Below are 25,189 nucleotides of genomic sequence, written 5' to 3' on the forward strand. Positions count from 1 at the left end.
GCTCTGGGGCCAGGAGAAACAGATTCTTTTCTAAGCAGTTTAGGAGGTGTACAGCTGACAGCTAGAGGATAATGGCGTGGGGAAACAAGGCCTTGAGATGAAGCAGAAATCTGCACTACCCCACGATACAGAAGCCTCAAAGACAGAAGATCTGTAAGGCTGGATTTATTATTATGGGGTAGCACACAGCGGAGGGAGGACAGTGTATTGTTTTTTTCTGAGAGCAATGTACAACTTGAAAAAGAACATCACCTAGAGACTAAGATAAAATGAGAGACTTCAAAAATGATAGTAAATAAAGTTAGGGGGAGCTAAGGGTGACCCTCTTTACTAGGGTGACTCCCAAGAGACTGGCATCTGTTTGAACATTATCAAAATGTTCTTCACACAAGTACGTATGAGTTTCAATATGAGTATTAATCATGAAATACAATGGGAAACCAGCTAGCTTATGATAGAGAAATAGACTTAACACCAATAATGCCAGAAAAGCTTTTTAGGGTCAGCATATATTAAAGAGCACTCAAACCAGGGAACATTGAGTCCAATTATTATTTAATTATATGTTAACTTATGGACTCCAAAGGAAGCGAGTAGAAGTTTTGACTACTTCTTTTCTTTTGTTATAAATAAATTTATTTATTTTTGGCTGTGTTGGGTCTTGGTTGCTGTGTGCGGGCTTTCTCTAGTTGTGGTGCATGGGCTTCTCATTGCGGTGGCTCCTCTTGTTGCGGCGCACAGGCTCTAGGCGCATGGGCTTCAGTAGTTGTGGCACGTGGGCTCAGTAGTTCTGGCTCCTGGGCTCTAGAGCACAGGCTCAGTAGTTGTGGCGCACGGGCTTAGTTGCTCTGCGGCATGTGGGATCTTCCTGAACCAGGGCTCGAAACTGTGTCTCCTGCATTGGCAGGCAGATTCTTAACCACTGCTCCACCAGGGAAGCCCCTTGACTATTTTTGTTTTCTTTTTTTAATTTATTTATGGCTGTGTTGCGCCTTCGTTGCTGCGTGAGGGCTTTCTCTAGTTGCGGTGAGCAGGGGCTACTCTTCGTTGCGGTGCATAGTCTTCTTATTGCGGTGGCTTCTCTTGTTGCGGAGCACAGGCTCTAGGCGCACGGGCTTCAGTAGTTGTGGCACGTGGGCTCAGTAGCTGTGGTTTGTGGGCTCTAGGGCACAGGCTGAGTAGTTGTGGCGCACGGGCTTAGTTGCTCCGCAGCATGTGGGATCTTCCCGGACCAGGGCCTGAACCCGTGTCCCCTGCACTGGCAGGCGGATTCTTAACCACTGCACCACCAGGGAAGTCCCTATTTCTTTATTAAGTACCTGTTGGCCTCTGAATACACTTGAAAGTAGAATAAATGGCAACTAAGACCTATAAGTCTAAAGCCAATATATGATAGCTGCCCATTCACCCCAAAACTATTATCATTACTACAACTCTCTCAAAGAGGAATACCTGTCTTCAAAATCTAAGGAGGGTTATATGGTTTTTTATTTCCATACGTGGTCTGACACTGAGGGAACAGACATCATACAACTTATCACAAAATGCTCTCACAAGAAAATTTGGGGACAGTGGATGCAATTCGTGCTCTTTTATCCATGTATAATATTATAACAATATTATATACACATATATACATACACATATATATACGAAATCATGATTACATTGTGTTTCCTCGAATTCCTTTGCTGCTTCTGTTGGCTGTGGCTGTTTTCTTCTCCTGTCCTAACTTGCTGGTAATGTTGCTATTATGGAGCAACGAGTGACCCACCCTGTGTAGTGGAGGACAGGTCTTCATGTTCAAAGACTACGCTTCAGACTACCTACCTTGAGGTGGAGATAAACTTGACATTACTGTTTTGATTACAGTGTAGGTCAGGAAACTGACTGATTGGATTTTTGAGATTCATTGTAATGTCTTACATTTTCTACAAGACCACAACCCACGTGCATTTACTGGCACCATGCCTTGAATAGAAACACAGTTGGATATTGTTGGGTTGCTCCTACCTACTGGGGACACCCTTCTCTCCTAGGGAAAGATTAGAGTTCATTTTGACTTTTGAAATACAAATCGAAATCTTGGTCGCACTGAAATTGTAGAAAGAATATGAGTCAGTGGTAACCTTGAGAGGTAACACTACAAAAGTAAATCCTCTCAATTGATGGTGAATTTTATAAAGAAATTCCAGACAATCCCTTAGAATCTAGCCCCAAACACTTCTAGAAAAATAGCTTCAAGAGGAAAGAAAATATGTCTCTAGCCTCTCTGTATTGATGGTTATCAAAGACTTGACATCAGCTAGAATGAAGAAAAATAATGCATTGGATATTATACAAATGGAGAGAAATCATTTACAAAGTTATTAGAGAAACAGAAGAAATCAAGTGAGCAAGAACTTAGAGTTCTTTGGCAGTTTTGAAATATGCAGAACACGACAGTTCAACAATCCTTCTCACACAGCGTGGGTGAAAGTCTACCTAGAGTGTTTACTATCCCCTGCTTAGAGCCCTTGCTTTGTAAAGGAGATGAATACACAAGAAGTTCAAAGCAGCCAACAAAAGGAAAGAAGGACTTGAGGAGATGATTCACAGTGGAAGGGCAAGGGCCACCTAGATGAACACCTTAGAGGATAACAGCAGGAAGGCTATAGTGCAACAGTTACCTCTCCAGGAACTGGGCTGCTCCAGATGCATTGGCTCCATGGAACCCCAGAGCTGCATCTTTGAACTTTAGGACTCTTTGAGGAAATGGCCCCCTTTCATCTTCCCAATTCCTCTCGCCTTCAGGGTTTTGAAAATCTATGGAGGCTCAGTGGTTCAGCTATTTTACAGATATTCCACCTTATCTAGAGAGCTGAAACTCTACCACAGGGTTCTCCAAAGTGGGGTATGGTGAGCTGAGCAGGCAAGTATATCAAGAGGAAAACAATGTTCCTTATCAGGTTTCCATATAGTGGTTTGTTTGGACAGACTGACAATATATGGAAAATAGATAAGAAACACTGATTTCCTTCTTCATGGAGAATACTACTACTACCTCTCTGCCTCAGTACCTAGTAAAACTAGCAAATATTAAACAGGAACTGAAATTCCTTTGGGGAAAAATATAAAGTAACGGCTCTGAGGGAACCAAATAGTCTGTCACGGCATGACCTACCTATCCAAATATTATGGAAAGGGTATTGTCGATGTGAGGCAATACGTGATGGTAAGTTCCCTAGCTTTAAACATACATATGACTCAGTTATTTCAGAGGTCTGGATCCAGGGTAAGACGCATCCAAACCTACTACCATAGCAACAGCTATGAAATTATTCCTTCTTTTGAGGGATAGTTTTTTACAGTGTACACTTGAACTCCTACAGATAGTCACAGTTCCCTGATAAGTACGTCGACCATGGCAATGAAATCAGAAAGCTATAAAACACAAAAATCTGAGAAACATCCTTTTACAAGGAAGATCATGTAACTTAAGTCTCTCACCATAAAGACCAAGTGTTAAATTCAAAAAAAAAAAAAGGAAAAAAAAGATGAGTGGTTTTGCAGCTTGAGAAAGAAAAGAAATGTGGTTTCTCTAGCTAAAAGTTTTCTAGATGATGCGGGAACTGCTGCTTAGAAACTACTTTCTAAACAAACTGCAAAAGGATGACTATAAACATTCCATCAACATATTACAATAAAATCCTCTAGGAAGCTGCCTTGCCATTAAGGATAGAGAAAACGGCAGATGCTGTGATTTCAGTTCTTCTCTTTCATTTTCTGTATTTTGTAATTTTCTCTAAAAACTAAGCTTTCATTTGATAGGCAGGGAAAAAGGATCATTTTCTGATGGGAAGACACAGCTGTCAGCATGTAATCCGGCATGCAGCTGCCTGTTAATGCAGCCTGCAGAAAACAGATGAACAATGGCAGCAACACACCAACCTGTTCAACAAAATGATGGCTAGTCGATGGCATTCACTGAACACACACAGTGAACCTGGTGCAGTACATGACATAGAAGGGAACAGACCTGGTCATCAAAATCCCAACTGAATACGACCAACGTAATATGGAGGACACGAAAGTGGTAACCTTTCATAGTGAGAAGAGGCATTTTATCTGACAGCGGGCACAGACTTTTTTGGTGGTCCCAAAATGAAAATGAGAGAAAGAAAACAGAAGGACCATCATGTAGGTTAAAATTCTTAAGGAGAGAGACAGCCAACACAACTGAGGTGAGATGAGTGAGCAGAACAGAAAAGAGAACTCAGCTCCAACATGCTAAATCTGAGACAAGTCTGAAACAGAAAGATAGTTTGTGAAGAGATCACAAATAGTAATTTTTTTCTGCTGAGTGATATTAACTAAAATTATAAGTGAAAGAGGAAGCTCCAGGGAAGAGAATACAGAGGGGGGACTGTCCTAAAGTTATCCATTTTGCATATGACCATCCTCTCAATAGGCAAAATTTCAAAGGCCAGATAATTAATTTGGCTTAAGGGTCTCCAAAGGCAGCTGTTTTCAGAGATTGAGCCAAGGTTTGCTTAAAGGAAGTAGTTTCCCCTAAAGGACTGAAAATGAGTGTTTATGTGTATATCATACAAACATATACATTACCATAGTACTTTCAGGGTGGTTGCTTTTGCATAAAGCTAAACATGATGTCAATGTCAAATAATTTTCTATTCGTGGTTAACATGATATATACCACCCTCATCTTCAATTTCTGTTGCGTTCCTTTGGTTCTGATGGAAAATTTCAATTTGTTTTCCTACTTTACATTTATTTGGTGACATCTAAGCTGAGAAATAAAAAAATCTGTGCGCCTAAGTAGAGATGCTGAAATTGGGGTAGGAACTGAAGAAAACAAACTCAGTTGAAAGACTAGAGGGGAAAAATACATGTGTGTATGAGCAAATGTGACTGTAGGTTAAGCATTTAAAATCTAAAACAAATAAACAATTCATTAACTAGAGTTATGAAGAATGCGCCCACTTTTTTTTTTTTTACAAAACAACACAGTAACCCCAAAAACTCAAAAAAAAAAAAAAAAAAAGCAGCAGCATTAAAAAAAAAAAAAAAGAGTGATAATTCTACTCAATTCTCAAATAGAACTGCCAGTCAGAGGACAGGATATTCTGATGAGCACAAGTTCTTGAGTATAGAAGGCACAAATAAAACTTTGTGATTTATTCAGACTTCCAAAGACCAGAAGGAAGTCCTTTTAAATTCAATCTGTACTATTGAAAACCTTTCTAAAATATATTGGTACTGGGAATTCTCTGGTGGTCCAGTGGTTAGGACTCAGTGCTTTCACAGCCAGGGCCCGGGTTCAATCCCTGGTTGGGGAACTAAGAACCTGCAGGCCAAGGAGCAAATAAGTAAAATCGATTGGTACACACTATCACTTAAATACATTATACTGAACATAATTTAGCCTTTATTTAGTATCTTTGGTATCTTGTAACACTACAAGGATATCATTATGGTCATTTTTAGCATGAAATAATTTACATTCTGACATACAAGAAGCTGGAACTTACCGTGTCCCTAGGAAGTACTTATATTATTTCCAGAAGTTCTTACAGTATTTGTTTTTTAGATCCTTTATATCTGCTTCATTCTTTCAATTTATCTCTAATTCATAAGCATAGTACAGAAAAAAATCCTAGTTAATTTGTTATTTATTCTATTTAATGAAAATTTTCCTTTAAAACTCTGGTTCCAAGGTAGGGAATAGAATTGGAAAAAAAAAATCAAATGATCAGATACTAAATTAAGTTTGCCACCAACATTGCCAAACTTGAACAACAGGTATCCAAAGATAGAAACCTTACTGCTCATTTTAAACACATTTTCAGGCATTCCACCCATAAAAAATGGAGGCTAGCAGTCATTCATTCTTAACACCATATTGCTTAGGATCTCAAGACTTTGTCCAACAGCCTCAATAAATGTATAAAGATATCAAGAGGTAAAGGTCAAAAAAGGAACTAAGAACATCAAACAAGACCGCTGGAAGTGACCCAAAACATCACATGCTGGGCTTTCCTTTTTAATGATAATGACAGTGATACTGAATGTTTATCCATGTCTTTATTTCAAAGCGCTTCAAATGCTTTGCAGACATCTCTCACTAATCTTTATTAGGCCTTGAGAAGAAAACAGTTTTCCCCAAGAAGTACCTTCAGAGAAGAAGGATGTTTCCCAAAACCAATAGAAGGGAAAACATTTGCCTCTCTCCATCTTCCCCCATACGCACTTGCCTCCTGACTCCCACTATGTCCCACTGTGATTGAAATGGATTATAATACCATGCAAGCGTTGAAAGGATAATAATGGTAATTGAGTTTGTTTCTAAAAGAGTTATAAGCTATGTGTGTTTAATCATAACAGGGAACAGGTAAGTAGAAAAGATGAGAAAACCCATAATTACCTTTATCCCACTATTTACCTTTTCGGCGGGGAGGATTCAAATTGGTAAAGTTACAGTATGGAATACAGATTTTCCACACAGCATAATATTAGTCCCTGAGACGACTCAATGATCTTTACCTGCAAATGATTCCCAGGCCACAAATATTTCATAGGTGCTATGACTGAAACTACTTATTCTCATTTTGATCTAATACTTCTCAGATGGGGAACTGGGAGTCTCGGGGACTTGTGGGATAATCTCCAAGCAGGCTATAGAACCTCATCTGCTGAGCTTCAAAGAACAACATGTTGAGACCAGCACAATACAAGTATAATGAACTGGGTGCATTAGCTGCCTTGATAATCCCAAACTCCTTCCCTTCTAGCCCTTGGAAAATTGCTGCAAAGCTGGACAGCTGAAGCTTCAGCATTCTGAGCAATTGTTTCAGGGTAGCAGCCGTTAAAAAAAACACTCCAAAATTTCAAAAAATGAAAATGTAAAAGCGATGTGTAACACGGCTCTAGGATCCCTCCGACTCTGAAAAGTAGAAAGTAGCTGTTTTGCGTTGTGTTGGTGATTACTACCTCATTGACCATGGAAGGAAGGTAATGGCCTTACCAATGTGCAAAGGTCCAGGGAGGGCAAGTGATTCACCAGAGCACAAACAAGGCAGTTACAGAACTTAAGTTCCCACCCTAGAACCTCTACACTATTAGTCATTCTCTAAGTCACCAAGGCTACCTGTTATTACATTATGGTTAATTTAATCAGCTTTTTGGCCCACAAAATTTTTAATCTAAAGCTTTGTCTTCTTAGCTACATAAAAGAACAAATAGTTTTGCTTAGTCATTTTAGGATAATGCCAAATTGAATTCAAACAGGTTAACTGAGCCTAAATCAACAACCCTCAAACTTAATAATATTTCTTACAGCAATTAGGTGAATAAGAAAGAGCTTGGGACTTCCCTGGTGGTACAGTGGTAAGAATCTGCCTGCCACTGGAGGGGACACGGGTTCGAGCCCTGGTCTGGGAAGATTCCACATGCCGCAGAGCAACTAAGCCCGCGTGTCACGGGCTTAAAGAAAGCGAGCCACAACTACTGAGCCCATGCGCCTAGAGCCCATGCTCCGCAACAAGAGAAGCCACCACAATGAGAAGTCGGCGCACTGAAACGGAGAGTAGCCCCCGCTCACTGCAACTAGAGAAAGCCCGTACGCAGCAACGAAGACCCAAAACAGCCATAAACAAACAAACAAACAAATAAATAAATAAAAAGGAAAGCGCTTAAGGGACTTCCCTGGCGGTCCAGTGGTTAAGACTTCGCCTTCCAATGCAGGGATGCGGGTTTTATCCCTGGTCAGGGAGCTAAGATCCCACATGCCTCGTGTCCGAAAAACCAAAAGATAAAACAGAAGCAATACTGTAACAAATTCAATAAAGACTTTAAAAGTGGTCCACATCAAAAAAAAAAATCTTTTTTTAAAAAAAAAGAAAGAGCTCAAGTCTAATTACTATTAATAACAATACTACCTTACATTTGCAATTTTCAAAGACAGTTCTCATACATTACTTCATTTCAGGTAGGCAGACTGTTTATTACTATTATCCCCATTTTACTTATGAGGACACAGACTCAAAGAGGTTAAGCAATTTTCCTTAAGGTCACAAAGCTAAGAAGGATCAGAGCTGAGACGGAAATACAGGACTACTGAGAGCTCTTTTCACTGCAGGATGCTGCCACTCATTTTACAATGCATTTTGTGCCTTATTATCATATCATCATATGTGGATACTGTACAGAGAGCACTATTTGGCGGGCATATTATCTTCAATTACCTGACTGGTGATAAAAATTATGAGCTTAGGCCAGAAGGCCTCCAGCTACATATAAAGTTAGAAGATAATGAAGTAACTCTACCCTAAGGGAACCCAAGAAACACTCTGATAATTCAAAAGGAGAAAAGTCCTCATCAAGGAAGTTAGACTGCTTCCACAACAGCTGCCTAATCAGAGAGCATTCAGCTGGCGGCCCATAGGGTAACTGACATTTCTGGGAAAAGGAAAAAGAAGGAGGAACAATGGTGGCTTCTCACTCCTGGAAACGCTGCCTGGTGTTCTGACTTCAGAGATATGTTCCTGATCTCCTTTAGGTAGATCATACTCTCCTTCATGCATACGAGGTGCATAACTGCACAGGACAATTTCCAAATAATAAAATACCAAATGATTCATCATCATTAACAGAGTCTCACAAAAATCTTGAAAACCAAGTGGACCAGAAAGTTTCATCTCCTCCATTTGATAAACAGTAAAATAATCATTGAATGCGATGCAAAAGACTACCTTTGAAGTCAATGGGAGGGTTTCCCTGGTGGCACAGTGGTTAAGAATCTGCCTGCCAATGCAGGGGACACGGGTTCGAGCCCTGGTCTGGGAAGATCTCACATGTCGCAGAGCAACTAAGCCCGTGTGCCACAGCTACTGAGCCTGTGCTCTAGGGCCCGCGAGCCACAACTACTGAGCCTGCATGCCACAACTACTGAAGCCCGTGCACCTAGAGCCCGCGCTCTGCAACAAGAGAAGCCACTGCAGTGAGAAGTCCGTGCACCGCAACGAAGAGTAGGCCCCGCTCGCCGCAACTAGAGAAAGCCTGCGTGCAGCAACAAAGACCCTAGGCAGCCAAAAATAAATAAATAAATAAATTTATAAATTAAAAAAAAAAAAGTCAATGGCAGAACTAGTACTAGTACTGAACTAGTACTGAATTGGGACATCCAAGTCCCAATTTGGGTTGTATGCACCCACTGTTCGGGTGCCAACTACTACAGTTTCAGGGTAGAGGTTGGCAACAGGAGAAAATCAGATCTTCTGGCAGCACTTACAAGGCAGGTGCAGTCATAAAGAACTTGACTTTGGATTCCATTGTCTCTGCCAGGACAGGTGGTTTGGTAGAAGTATGGAATCCTGCCAGACAGGCTCCAATTCAAAATTCCCTTTAGAAAACAAAACAATAAAAATGGAAGCAAAACGCCAAATCCTGTTCCATACCTTGAAGATTGTTATTGCTTGAAAAACTAGGGCATTTTCTATAATAACGTTAATTTGGTTCAAGAATACACCAACTCAGGAGAAAGGAGATGACTAGAATGAAAGGTCAGTTTCAGGTTGTGCTCTTCCCTTATAGTCCAAGTCCCTATTTATTCCCGTATATAAGTTAAAGGGACATGCTTACATTTCAGTGAATTTTCTCCATATACTCTTAGTGTTCAAACAACCTGAAAATTACAATCTCATATTTGCATAGGAGTAGCACAGGCAAGTTAGTACTACTGAGTGGAATAAAAAACTTTAGCAAATCCTGCCTCCCCCACACAATCCTGCCTTACGTTCCTAGTACTATAAACAAGTGCACTTAAAGTTTTGTGAGCATCATCAGTTGATGAGTCCATCCAAGAGACTGTATTCGTCTAAAAAAAACTATAGCATGTTAGTTCAGAACACAGTAAAATATAAAGGATTGTTTCTGGTGGCAAGGACAGAGAACTGACATTTTTACCAGGTTTGTCTTCAGGACAAGCCTTTGTGATTGATGATGTAGGCTCCTAACCGCAAGGACACCACAAGAAGGCTACGAGGAAGAGTACTCAGAGAATCCTTGCGGGGGCACTACTGAAACTGTGAGCATTTTTGGTGTTCCTGGAATTGTACTTCCAACCACTACTTTGTGGTTGCTATGAAGGGATAGAAAGAGATTGGAAGTCTTCTAGAGCACACACTCTTTTCTGTTCATAACTACAGAGCCAAGATCAAAATAACAAGAATGTTCGTTGCCCAGGGCATAATTCTGCCTAAATCTGCCCTATCCATCACTTTATTTTTCCTAATTCTTGTTCTTGCTGCTGTTAATCTGCCCTAGGAAGGAAAGTTAGATAATGTATAAGTGGATTCCAGAAAAACTTGAAAAAATTCATAGATTCAGAGAAGGATATTTAAGAAGGAGCCATAATCTGAGAACAAGGCCCTATAAATGTCCCGAAGTGCAAGAACCAAAATATCAAGTGAATCATTGTTCTTACCCAGAAAATAATTTTTTAAAGTTACAGTCTTCATTCTCCCTAACTGATAAATTCTTCCTATTCGGGGCCCAGAGGTAAGACTATGAAGCTGGTACTTAACATGGTTGTGCCTTTTTATGCCTGACTCAACCAAACAGTTTAAATCCAGAAGTAAGTTCCTCCTTCATTTACCTGCCAAGACCTGAGTTCAGGCCCTCAGGGTGCTGAGGGTTTCCTTTGTGGGAGAAAATGACACCAACAGCACCTCGGAGACAGTAGGGAATGTAGGGAATGTGACTCTCAACATTGGTTATATATTATCAACTGCCCTGGGAGAAGCCCCAAATTCCCAAGAGTTGAAGTATTGAAGATTAAAAAAGAGGTTTTTTGTTTGTTTCAATAGATTTTGATGTTCCCTAATATGAGGTTTTAAAAGGGTAGGTGGAGTACGGGTACCTCTTCCCTTGGTAAGAACCTCAAGAACCAAATGTAACAGGAGTTAAGTCCAGATAGAGCTGCTCAACTCATTTGTATCTTACCGGGGTATATGCAACCAAGGAAAAATAGAGACTTAGTTATATTAGGCTCTCTCCCAGCTCTGAAATGAGTATATTCTTTGGGGGACTTGCTAATGTTGCAAGTTTGCATTCAAAATAAATTCTAGGCACTCACATAATCCCCCAGTCTCCTCCAAACTTTCTTTGATGTCCAACAACTAAGGACAAGGATCTTTGATTATAAAACAATTTCTTTGGTTGGAAGAAAATTCTTTGCAGGGCGTGAACAGCAGGAGAAAGAAAAGATTTTTCTGAAGTGCAAACTAGTTGGAAACCCCCTGGGGAAAGAATCTGATTCCCAGTCTTTGAGAGGAATGGGCCTGCCTGTACAAGCTGCCTCTGCTGCAGGCCTCTAAGAAGGCGCTTTTGTGTCTACTGTATGGCCCTCAGCAACAGCACGGCAGCCCTTCTCTTTTTTTTGCCAGCGGAAGTTTTCCAACTCTGGGGATACACAATGCAGAAAGTCACGGTTTAATAACAAGGCACAGTTACTAATCAGATGGCCCCGTTTCCACTCCTCCCAGATGCCTCCAGATGCTTACTTACTGAAGCTCCAACCCTCAACTCCACACATGAACACCTATCAGCTTTTCTGAAATCTTATGTCTAATGTAACTATTCAACTTATTTCTAATAATTCCACTTTACAAATGATTTTAGGATCAGATTCATCATCCTCCTTCTACGACTACAGCTCCAGGTTACCTCTGGCTTCTTCAAGCCTTTTCAAAGGTTCAGATTCACTTAGACGTAGGTTCGTGATTGAAGTCAGTGTGGTTTGGTCACTGGGACAGCCTTGATGAAGGATTTAGAATAAGGGTCCTCAATCCACTACACATATTTTGAAATATAAGACTCCAGAGAAAAAGTCCTTTTTGTGTGTGTTAACCGAATGTAAACATAGTATAGGACCGAAGGACTAGAAGTGCGACTGAGTCTGGTGCTTAGTTTTCCTACTAATTTGTTGTGTGACTTTAAGGAATTTGGTCAGATTTTTTGTACCACCTACCAAATCAATTTTATCTCAGGGAAAAGAAATAAATAAGCAAGTTACACGTCCCTTTTGTAAAATAAGACTATTTCTGAAATAAGTATAACCTCTAAATGTCTACAGCTGGAAAGGAACTTAAAGATCATTTACTTACCCCACCAACCCTACCCCAACAGATGAAAGGTTAAGTGACTTGCTTTTACCTTTTAAATGGTCATGAGGCACCTACGGACTTTTCATATATCCAAAGGGAGACAACTAAATTTCAAATAATGTCCAATGACAATAAAAATATATGACGTATACCATACAGTTTACTAACTTCACAGCAGGTAATAATCTAATGTTTTTGTCATAGCAGACAGGTATATTCTTCTTGAGTTGGTCTCTATAGCCCTCATATTATACATAACCAACCCAAGAGAATGGGAATAACAGATCATAATGACTAAAGTCAATAATAATAATAAAAATCTTGGTACTGAAATAAGTTTTTAAAATAGAGATGATATTCAAATACTTTTCACCTTCTACATAGTCCTAGTGTTTATTTCTTCCTTTATGCAGTTTACAAAGAATTAAAACGAGCCAGTTAGATTATCAATTAAAACAGAACTCCCAATGTGTTCAATTCTGTTTAAAGCTAAATTTTGTTTTAATTTTACTGCAACTTAACAGAAACTTCTCGTACATTTTAGAAAGTCAGTTTGCAATTTGAAAAGAAAGCCACGGTGTTTAGTTATTTGGACTTCTACAGAAAATGCTACTGATGAGTATTATACATACAGGAATATTTGTACAGGCAATATTATAACCTGTACTTAACTGATAGAAGTGAAAATTAGAAGGTATGACTGTTTGGGGTGTAGTTGTCCTCTAGATTTAAGCTCCTTGAAGTTGCCTGGGTTAAAATTTTACGGTTTTTGTTTATTTTTTCTCCAGTCATAGGGGATCTTGAGACAGAATCACCACGGTCATTTGAATGACTCCTGAGAAATGAAAATTGGCACGCTAACGCATTTACGCGCGCACTTCTTGTTTGGCATTCATCGCATACTGATTTCCGCTGTCGAAGGTATAACTCCTCAGGTGGACTAGGCTAGGGTGCTGTTCTCTGTATTCCCACAGGACCTGCCACAGCGTTTGGTACACAAGTTTCCTGGCCTAGACTTTGTAAAGAGCCTCTGTTGCTTTGAGGAGACAATCCAGGACAAAAGGCCACCTGGTGCAGTGAGTCTATGGCGTAAATTACTTTATGCATATGCACCATGTAAAGTAATGCTAAATTGCAGCAAGGTATTTTTTTGTTTGTTCCTTTGTTTTAAAGTATGCCTTCTAGTTGACTAGGGATCAAAGAGGAGAGAGACCCTACGGCACTCCATATCTTCTTAATGGAATGTTCAGGGGGAAAATCTCTGCCAACATCTTCTTTTTAATCTTCCTGCAATGACCCAAAAAAGTTTAAAATAAATAAATAAGGTTTGCTAAAAACGCTGGCCAGTAAGATATGGTAGTAGATTGGCAGTTCTTTGACTGGCAAACCACTAATCTCTCTGGGTTTACTTCTTCATCTGTAAAATGAAATGATTGGATTACGTGTTTTTCCTAGCTTGAAACTTGATGATTATATTTTACAAACGGAATAGCCTGTGCCTCTGCCCTCCCACCCAAAACTGTATTTTACCCCAGGTATGGAAAACTGAAGAGGACCTAATTCCAGTAAAAGGACAACAAAGTCCTTCACAAAATTAAAGAGAACTTGGCCACAAGATTCTTAAAGTCAGATAACCAATATGATTCTAAGTAGAAGATATAAAAGTGAAAGAACATGAAACTTGAACCATGTAAAAGATTTCTTTTTAAGAGTGGATAATTCATAAGACTGTAGAAAATAGTTTAGGTGATAAAAGAATGGAAATCTGTAATCATTTTTTAGGAAATAGCAAGATCAGTAGGCATAAAACATAAGGCCTTCAGTCTCATCCAAATTATTCTACAGAAATAACAATAGCAACAGTGTTTCTCAATGATCATAAATTTATATACGCACAATAGTACCCTTTTGATATAACAGCATGCACAGAATTGATAGGTACATGATAACTGAATATGCTACTTAAAATTACAGTAGTATATGGTTGATTTCCATCATAACAGAAGTACTCTAAATTTTTTAAAAACGAACAGGGGTCTTGAAGATAGATAGGCTGCCGTCTTGAACAGGGACCACTGCTTTAGATTTAGGGATCAGAGTATCTAAATAATCTAATTATTATCCAGGAAAAATGTGACACATTGTGTTTACAATTTTAAAAACCCTAATTTAAATCACTTTGATTATTTTGGTGTTTTTGAATATGCAATGTAAACACAGACTCTAATATATTAAAAAGCATCAAACAAAACAAAATGAACTGTAATGTTTAAAACCCAGATAAAAATAAGAGTATGTAAAGTAGCTTATCTGTTATTTAAAAACAAACAAGCAAGAAACAATAAACTTTTTAAAAGAGATTCAAAGTTTTCCATTATAGCAAATAGAAATTGAAGGGCCCAAGGATTCCTACACCTTAGGAAAAGCAATGGAGTCTAAAGGACAGAAGAGAAACTGATGGTAAGTAACCAAAGTTAGCTCATTTTACAGCCTCTGTTCTCTGACTTCAGTAACCAAATAAACACATAAAGCCACAATTGTTCTACTTATGTCAAAACAAATTAGGAAAATATCTTTTATTCTTGTGGGCCTTTCAGTGAAACCACCATGATGAAGGGCTGTAAGCATTTCTTGAGTTGATGCAGTTTCACCTGATATTTGGAGAGCACAATCCCTTTACTACACTATATTTGAGCAGATCTTTGTCAGATACCAATTTTTATATCTAAGGTCATCTTAGGTCAGGCTAACCTTCTTATAATTGCACTGTAATACTGCTGTCTGTTTGACTTCTAGTAATGTACACAAATACTTTTTAAATTAAGTAAACTGAGGGTAAATTAGTTTTGAGAATTTGGTTTCATTTCTTGAAATAATTGGGATTATTCTAGGATAACAGCTCTTAATCTGGAGTCCTTAGATTACTACATGTGTCTCAGAGATTCTCTCAACTCACTGAGATTTTATGCAAAACTGTACGTTAAGTACATATGGTTAATAACGTTCAGCACATTCTCAAAGGGGCCAGTGACCCCCACTCCCACCCCACCAAATAGTTTAGGGGAAAAAAGAATGGAAAAAAAAAGATTGAAAACCACTGTGTTAGGGTATCTCAAAATTAGAATTGGGAATCACAGGCCTAAGGACTAAGAAGGTGAGGTCCTTTGGATACATGCTAATATCTTATAATCACAGATTTTAAATCAGTACTCCAATCCATTTTTCTTGGAAAATCAGAATTTTCTTTGTTTTGTTTTTTAACATCTTTATTGGAGTATAATTGCTTTACAATGGTGTGTTAGTTTCTGCTGTATAACAAAGTGAATCAGCATATATCCCCATATCTCCCTCTTGTGTCTCCCTCGCACCCTCCCTATCCCACCCCTCTAGGTGGTCACAAAGCACGAAGCTGATGTCCCTGTGCTATGCGGCTGCTTCCCACTAGCTATCTGTTTTACATTTGGTAGTGTATATATGTCAGTGCCACTCTCTCACTTCATCCCAGCTTACCCTTCCCCATCCCTGTGTCCTCAAGTCCATTCTCTATGTCTATGTCTTTAGAATTTTCTAAAAAGTAGGGGTTGGGCTAGTTATTAAACTAAATAAGTGCTGGGTAAAGGAGCTCCTCAAACATACTGATTATAGCTATATTTACAATTTGAAAATGACAATCAAGGAGACACTATGCTGTCAGTAAGTCAGAGAAATAAAGGAATACAGCATGCTCTATCAAACCCAAAGCACTCAAAATAATTGACTTCACAATATACTTTAAAAAATGTGATGAGATATAAATAAATCTGCTTCATCCTAGAGTTATGTCCAACCTATCACAGCCACTCAGCACCACCATAATGTTCCTTATATTCATTCTATAAATATTTACTAAGACCTACTGTGTCAAAGGCACTATCTAAGTAATACTAAAGCCCTAGTCCCAAAAAGCTCTGAACTAAAGAGACAAAATCCCTGCTTTCACAGAGCTCATAGTCTACTGAGGGGAGGCAGACAACTATAAAAGTATGTCACATGGCAGTAAGTTTATAAAGAAAAATAAAGCAGGGAAGGAGAATATGAGCCCTAGGGGGAATAGGAAGAGTCCTTCGGAATTGGATGGTCTAGGAAGGCCTCACTGAGAAGGTATATCTGACACGGGGTTGACATTTGAGACTGAGAGAAGAAAATACCCAGGTTGTAAGTGGGACTAGTAAGTGGAAAGGCCCTGAGGTGGCAACAGTCTTGGTTTAACTGAAGGACAACAAGGAGGTCAGGGTGACTGGAGTAGAGTGAGCGGGGAGGAGGTAAAAGGTGCAGGTGCCAGGCCAGATCCTGAAGGGCCTTATCGGTCACTGTAAAGACTCTGGCTTATTCTCTAACAATTCTCAAAAGAACAATTAATGCAGGTCAGAGAGTTAGCTCAGAGGGCTTTTTGAGACATAAAGCTGGCCAACTGCTTCACCAATAGCTTTTAAACTGAACTGTCAAACTGAGCAACATCGGTCCAAATAGAGGATATCTCAGCCATGGACAATATTTTAGCTTTTGAGGATTTTCCCTGAGAAACCCACATCCTTGGATAACTGAAAAAGTGGATTACTAGTCTATCTCCTGCAAAGCACACTGGGTCCATCTCTATGCAACTTTCTTCTAAGATAATTAACTTGCTTTCCCTCTCCCATTAAGTTTCTTTTTCTATAAAATGGAGTAAGTATCACCTGTATTTGGTTTGCAAGTATTTGTGGATCATTTCAAGCTTCTTGGAAGAAAATTGCTACATAAATTCGATGGAACATCATCAGCACACACTTCTCTGACAATACCCTGCTACCAATTCTGGTTCCTGACAGAACATTTATAATCGTACATTGCTCATTTATAACCTCTTTTTTCCTCTACTGTACTTAGTAATTTGAAGGGAGTAAAAGGAGGGAAAAAAAGCACACGAAAGTTCCAATAAACACTTTCCAGTGAATGAAATGTAAAGCTTTTTTTTTTTTTTTTTTTTTTTTGGTACGCGAGCCTCTCACTGCTGTGGCCTCTCCTGCTGTGGAGCACAGGCTCCGGACGTGCAGGCTCAGTGGCCATGGCTCACGGACCCAGCCGCTCCGCGGCACGTGGGATCTTCCCGGACCGGGGCACGAACCCGCGTCCCCTGCATTGGCAGGCGGACTCTCAACCACTGCGCCACCAGGGAAGCCCTAAAGCTTTTTTATTAAAAACAAAAACAAAACCTTGAGCCCCAGGGATATCTTTAAAACTGTATAAAAAGCTAACTATGGCTAATTTGTAGATAAAGAAAATTACAACACACACACAGAGTTTACCACAAAAACCAAGGAAATGCATACCCCTAGAATCCGCTCAAAGGACACTAAATAGCCTGATAGGGGCAGTAACCAAGGGCACAGCTCATTCATCACCTCCGATTAACCACAGAGATTAATGAATTTGAACTTACAACAATTTTGCTGGATTTCCACATGAAGTACGGAACTATTATATATACAAATTTGTCTGATAGGTACTTTTATATAAATGAGATATCTCCTTAACTTGAAAAGTTATCATTAAAAATATTCTGCAGCTTCCTTCTCTCTTCTGGGTGCCATGCTTCTAACAACAAAGCCATATCAAGAAGGCTCTGAGCTGGGATCATAGAAGGCAAGCACCTAAGATTGCTTGTGTGCACAGAGGATTTACATCTGACGGTGTACTTCTGACTACATTCCAAAGTCAATTATAAATTAACTGAATTTTCTGCACCGCCATTAACATAAATAACCAAGAGTTGACTGTACCTTGAATATTTATACTTCTTTTAAAGGCTGGCCTCAAAGCAAAATCACAAAATCTTTGAAATCTCTGCTTCCAAGGAATTCTAACAGTTAGATGCATACTATGACAGTTAGATGCATACTATTTCAAAGTTTATTATTTCAGGTTCCCATATAAGATAACTTACCACAGACTGTTATAAAATGAAAAGAAAGGTAATGAAAGTTGTTCCACTCAAACGGAAATACTAAGTAAATAAACATTCTGATTTGTAAATATCTTTGTAAATGTGTAAATGAAACACAAATGAGAGAAATAGAAGAAATACAGAGATTATTAGAAGTTAGCAGGATATTATATAGTTTGGATCAATTGCAGAGAATAGTAGTCATCAGTTTCATTCCTTTCTATTCTGGAAATAAATTCATCATTTAGACAAAGCCTACACTGGTGTTTTGTTCATCATTGGCATTTGTAGATGTACAGAATTTTATTTTTTTTAAAGTCTCTATTGAATTTATTACAATATTCCTTCTGTTTTATGTTTTGGTTTTTTTCGCCGTGAGGCATGTGGGATCTTAGCTCCCCGACCAGGGATCAAACCCACACCAACTGCATTGGAAGGTGAAGTCTTAACCACTGGACCACCAGGGAAGTCCCTGTACAGAATTTTAGAGTTAGAAAAGCATGAGCTCTGGGGTTCAAGTTCCAGCTATGCCCCCTACTATTAGATCTTAGCAAATAGCTTTGAGCCTCACTTTGAGCCTCAGTTGCTTTACCTATAATATGTAAAAATAAAAGTACTGTACTTCTACTGTATGATATCACTTGTATGTGGAATCTAAAAAATACAACCAACTAGTGAATATAACAACAAAAAAAGAAGCAGACTCACAGATATAGAGAACAAACTAGTGGCTACCAGTGGGGAGAGGGAAGGGGGGAAGGGTAGACTAGGGGTAGGGGATTAAGAGGTACAAACTGCTATGTATTACAAAATAAGCTACAAGGATATATTGTACAACACAGGGAATATAGCCAATATTTTATAATAACTATAAATGGAGTATAACCTTCAAAAATTGTGAAGCACTATATTGTATACCTGTAACTTATATAATACTGTACATTAACTATACTTCAATTAAAAAACATCTGCCCTAATCTCAAAAAAAAAAAAGTACTGTATTTCTCTCATGAAGGTATTACAAGGATTCAATGAGTTAATACATGTGAAGTGCATAGCACAAGTTCAGTTCTACAGATGGGAAATCTAAAGCCTAGAAAGGTAAAAAACTATTTTGTCCCAAATCACCCAACTACTTAGTGGCAGAGTCAAAGCTAAAAGTCAAGTCCCTTTAGTCACAGTTTAGGCACTTTGTCAACTACAGTTTGCTATAAAGCATTGTCTCTCTGGCTTTGGCTAACACTTTACTTACAAAGTTTTCTCTTCCTCCCCAAATAATTCACTTCAGGCCCTGACTACAAATAAAGTGAAAATGGAAAGATGGGATAACTATGTGTTGACTAATAGGTAAAATGAAGGGGCAAGCAGAGACATTGTGCAAGAGGGAATTTGTCCAGGAGGTGTTCACTGCTACTGGCCAAATGCTGCACTACCACAGCTCCCATTGTAGGTCTGAAGCCTCAGGGCAGCACATTCTAATCTTGATCATAACTTTAACCTGGAGTCTAAGAAAATCCAGGACAACCAGCTGAGCAGGAAGAGTGTGATAGTTAAAGAATCGGTGACCTCTCCTGCGCTACACAAAGATCCTCTTGCTCTTTTGCTTTGAGAAGAAGGAAGATTAATTTGAGTTGTCCCTCTAAGTAACATTTATTAATAAAGAACAAGAATTGAGAAAGAAAATAGGACTGTAATCATTTTTACAGTGGTAAAATGGTAGCAACATTATCACTTAGAAATAATATAAACAAATGTTGATAAGAGGTAAACAAACCAGAAAACTGGACAATGAGACAATGCATAAGCTCCAGCTCGTTTTCCTTCTACAATGGTATAAACCAGGAGAAGAAGAATTAGTCAAATGAACAGTCAAAATAGTAAGAATAATAGTAAAATCACTATCATTTAGTCCTCTTTATCAGTCACTGCCAAGTAATGAGGAGATCCTTGAAAGTTTCCCTGACATGGATTTTTTTGTGTGTGTCTCCCACATTCTCTCTTTTTTTTTCTTATTGAGATATAATTGACATATAACACTGTATTAGTTTTAGATGTATAACATGATTTGATATATATATATACTATATATATAGTGAAATGATCACCACAATAAGCTTAGTTAACATCCATCATTACTCATAATTACAAAAAAAATTTTTTTGGACATGGATTTTTGAGGGCTAGTTAGGGAAATACCGAGGCAGAATAGTGGTGGAAGGTTATCCTAAATATAAAATTTCAATGGGCAACAGAGATTTACAAAGTAGAAAGAAATCAGAGGAGAGGGAGAGACAGGATTTTGGCAAATGTAGGGGAAACCTAAGAAGTAGACACTTTAAAGACAATGACAAAGGCGCACAGGGATTTGAAATGATATAGTCGTGCAAAGAAGCAGCTCTTGGGCAAAACAGAAAGGAAAGCAATATAATTTGGTCAGGGCTAAGATGCGGAGTTTTGAAATGGAAAAGAGAAGACTTGAGAAATGAAAGGAATACAGCCAAGGCAACATTTCCTCTTCTATTTTGACTTTCTCCTAGTACTTTAAAAAGAATATTATAATTTAAGACTCTGAACATATCTTGTACAATGGATATAACTGTTGGTAAAGAGAAACCTAATTACAAAGAGTGAGGAATAAGAATCAGGACAAAAATTCACCAAGGCCTGGCCTTGTACATACAGCCATCAGATGAAGCTGAGACAAGCAAAATTATTTTAGAGACAGTTCTACGGCCTATTTTATTATTAAGCAAATTGGGGGCACATTGTCATGGGATGTTTCTCTTTGTCTAAGGAAAATTAAAATTGTAATACAAATGAAAGTCCAGTTAATTTGGTCCTTATGAAAAAGTACATACCCTGAAATAGTTGAGCAAAATGTAAAGAAATGTCAGATTTTCTGAAACTCTCTGGAAATTCCAGAAACCACAACAAGGTCATTATGATTTTTGTAAATCACTGTTCTCATAACTTTACATCTCCCAATGCATAGCATGCCCAATTTTACAAAGACCTGACTGCATCTTTGAAGATAATCAAACTTAACAGGCAACTAGAATGATTCATAGGTAGAAGGATACACAGAATTATCCCAAATTCTGCAAAGCCAACAGAGAAGATTGCCTTTAGATCTGTGACACCAGGGAACAGATATCCATCAAGAAAGCTAAAGTGCAGCAAAGCACAGCTCTAGGACATTTAAACAGAACTTCAGTTGAGTGGAAGGCTTGGTTAACCACAGTTGAGTAAACCTGTGTTGCAGTGTAATCTGATAAGGAACAAACAGCATGGATTCTACAAGTGTAAACCATGTGTCCCTAACGTGCTAGACTTCTTTGAAAGAGTTAATCAAACAGTGGATAAAAATGAACTGAAGCATATCATCCAAAAGTTTCTTTTTTTTAATAGTCTCTCATAAGAGGTTATTAAGAAAATTTAGTAATTACTGTAGATTAAAAACTGATTAATAGAAAATAAACCAGGACCAATACTGAAAGTCTCCAGAGACTAATACTAGGCTAGTGTACAAATTTATTAATGACCTAGAAGAAGCTTGTATGGAGAGAAAAGGTGAAGACAGACTGAAAATTGCCAATGATGCAAACTATCTATTGGAAAGCCCGGAAGGGCCTTGCTAAATAATAGATACAATGAAATTCTCTCTTCACAAAGTAAAGAATCTGTACTTAAAGTACACTGATAGATTCAAAGTTAATAGGTTAAAAAAAAAAAAAAAAGGATTAAGCAACACTTACCAGAGTGAGAAAAAGGGCAAAATAAGAGAAGATAGGATACAGACTGACAAGGTAATAAATGGCAGAGAATGCCAGCTAGTATCTCTCATATACCTTTTCCTTTATGAATACACAGAAACTTTATGTGGAGCTTTATGATAATAGAAGGCAAAACATTCAAAATAAAAGACACTATTTTAAGCAGCATATAATTAACCCATTGAATATGCTGCCACAGGACATTAATAAGACACAAAACTTAGCATGGTTCCCAAAGACCTCAGAGCCTCCAGAATATGGTTCTATAGTAAAATTACTTAGGGCAAAAAATTACAATGGAGCACATACCTCATGCCTCAAGGTATTGACTAGGCAAGGTCAGGATGGAAGTTTCCTTTCCAACTGTTGTATTCAAAATGATTTATGGTTTCAACTTTTAAATATTCCTAATTCTATCCTAAAGTTCAAATTAAGTGAATAGACTCTTATCCAAAAATTCTTACACTCTTTTTTCCAGATATATTCTTTTTGCCTGTTTATTTTTCTAAATAGCACAGCCTTCCTTTTCACCCAATTCTTCTTCCACCTCACTTATCCCAGCTTCAAAATATTGCCTAAGAAGTGATCATGAAGAGCCAATAAGTCATATATGTAAAAATCCGTGTTTGGCAAAGAGAGTTCTATAATTTGTTAAATTTTCTCATCTTTTTCCTCTCAGTGGACAAAAATTTAAATTCATACAATATTTTGGTTCTGTTCATGTTACAAAATAAAAATCTGAGCTTAGATGCTGAGATGAATGATATTTAACATTTTTCACCTGTGACTAAAAGCTACAGTAAGAAATGTCCTTTTATAAAATGAATTTTAATCAATAAGCAACATAATTTTATAGAGTAAGACACTAGAATGCCACATGAAAAAGGTAGGGCCCTCAAGGCTCTATCTTCACCATGGGGAATGAGCAATTCATCTATGAAATGCTGTGGCTTCAGTCAGTTCATACACTAAGCACATAAAGAGTAGGCTATGAATGAGTTATAGGCAAAATTCACAACCTGAAAGCCTAAGAAACTGTGTCTGAAAAACTTTGTGGGTCGATAAAAAACATGTTAAATTAAAAATTTTTGGAAGTAATAAAATTATGTGTAGACAAGGCCAAAGTGATCAGGAGGCAAGTTTATACCTTGTGTCCATTTTGTAATCCAGTCCTCTCCATTTTGGGCTTAGCAATAGGGTGCCACACGTGGTATAAGGCCAGCCGTAGCATTCAAGCTTGACTGAATTTTAAAAGTGACACACTGATCAAATCTGCTCCAAGGACATTCTAGAATTTCAGGGTGCTACTGCCCATTAAAATCAACCTCCTCGGTGCTCACTTCAAATCGAAACATGATGCAAAGTACAATCCTCAGGTTCATTAAATACAAGCCCATATATTTCATCTATAAAAAAATAGTGTCCAAAATATATCACTTGCAAAGAAAGGACTTATTATGTAATGCAGTGTAGTACGAGAGTTAAAAATAAGCAGATGATCTTATAAAATACAGGATTTATACGTTTCTTCTCGAGTATAAAATAAGAATTTGCTTTAGAAGGCCAATAAGGTAATATACTTAACAAGATGAAACACAGGAAGCTAAGCAGCAGAGCCCTTGTATGGAATTTGGTTCGGCAGACAAAAGAAGAAAGGCATATTTCAAACAGATGGAAAGTGAAAAAAGAATAAAGTCATCCTTACCTGCATTAATTTTCCTTCTGCTGGAGTTATTTCAGCAACACCAGCAAACACACCTTCCAAAGTGAGATTCAGTTTTCCTGTGGGGTCCATTTTCAAGGGGATCACTCTGATAATAGCTTTCTGCTCAGCTGATCTTTCAGACTCCACTGCTGCTGCCAGTACCAGTCCTGTGCGTCCAAAGCCTGCCTGCAGGGTAGCCATCAGCAGCCAGGGCCAGAGGGCAGCCAGCTGTAGCTGGTGGCCACCACTCATGCTACCAGCTGCAGCAATGCACTTCGGCCATACATACTGCTTCCACTAGCTAATACCAAACACAGGTTCCTAGATCCAGACAAACGGAGGAAAAGAAACTTATGCTTCAGCTTCAGAAAGCCGAGTCGTAGTTCTGGTCCTTCCTTTCTCTAAAGTATATTCCCAAGAACAGGTGGTATTCCTGATCTGGCAGGGAAGAAGGTATTTTCAGCCTACTTCTGCTTCAGGTATGTCATTTTCTCCCATCTTCACTATGATTAGTAAAGATATCGCCGCTTCTCTTTGGAATTTTCAATTTTGCTTGAGGTTGAATGTCACATCCTGAATTTTAATTATGTCAGATCACTTGGTGCTGGTCTTCCATATGCATCAAGTTCTCGAGCCACTAAACCCAATGTTAATGAACAAAACAAGGCAAAGTAAATGACTAAGGCCATGCATCAAAGGTGAGAGTGAAAAACTCCAGCTCAGAGAACGAAGAGATGGTCCTTTAAAGCCACAAAATTTGTCAACGGTAAAAGACTAAAGATCACAGGAGAATTTTTTCTTAAAAAATGGGGAAGGAGAGGAAACACTATTTCAGGCCACACCTTGAGAGATGTCCAAAGATGCTACAACATGTATTCATAAAAGTTTCAACATTAAACTGTATTTCATTGTAGCCAAAGTTCCAGGCCCATTGAACTTACAACACTTTTCATGAACTTAAATATACTATGATTTTTAGATTTTCAACCTAGATTTGCCTGTAAACTAGGTGCTAATTTATATGTCTTCACATAGTCACAGGATAAACCTGAGCATCACAAACTTTTCCAACTTTCGTAATTAGAAGAATATTTGAAAAGGTTGGCTTTCCAACTATTTTTCCCAGTTGACATTCATATTTCTATCTTTATTTTCCCTTCTCTCTTAGGGATTCCAGCTTTTATGCTCCTGCTTGAGAATGCCAAGCACTTTGATTTCCCATGAGATGCTTTTGGAAACTACTTTATTATCCAGATCTTATAATCTGTAATTTTCTAGGTTCATAAGTAAAACAAAGGACTATTCCTAACACGTTTTCAAATTCCTTGAGGGGGTGGGGAATAAAAGGGGGAGTAAGGAGGTGATTAGTCTACAGCCTCTAAGTAGAAAACCCTGAAAAAGTAAAAATAAACCTGAGTAGAGTAGATCTGTGCTATTTCTAGGCACACTTGAGAATTTGGGTCTTTGTACAAACAACGTCTTATTCTAAGATTTCAAAATGTGCACCCTTAAGTAAATACAAATGCACTTCAACCACAAAGCCCACTGTGTTCAGAGGTCAAGTTAAAAAATCTTATTAAGTCTT

General features: G+C 38.3%; 1 protein-coding gene across 1 annotated transcript in view; it reads right to left on the reverse strand.

Moving 5' to 3' along the window:
* Positions 1-24,231, reverse strand: part of RNF43 (ring finger protein 43) — a 58,999-nt gene extending 34,768 nt beyond the window's left edge. Inside the window, exon 1 of the mRNA XM_079905271.1 lies at positions 23,605-24,231. Within this exon, the coding sequence (XP_079761397.1) occupies positions 23,605-23,856 (252 nt within the window). The 5' untranslated portion in view covers positions 23,857-24,231. The remainder of the gene's footprint in view (positions 1-23,604) is intronic.
* Between the last annotated feature and the right edge of the window lie 958 nt (positions 24,232-25,189).

The sequence above is a fragment of the Stenella coeruleoalba genome, assembly GCF_951394435.1.
Source record: "Stenella coeruleoalba genome assembly, chromosome: 19".
Taxonomy (NCBI): Eukaryota; Metazoa; Chordata; class Mammalia; order Artiodactyla; family Delphinidae; genus Stenella; species Stenella coeruleoalba.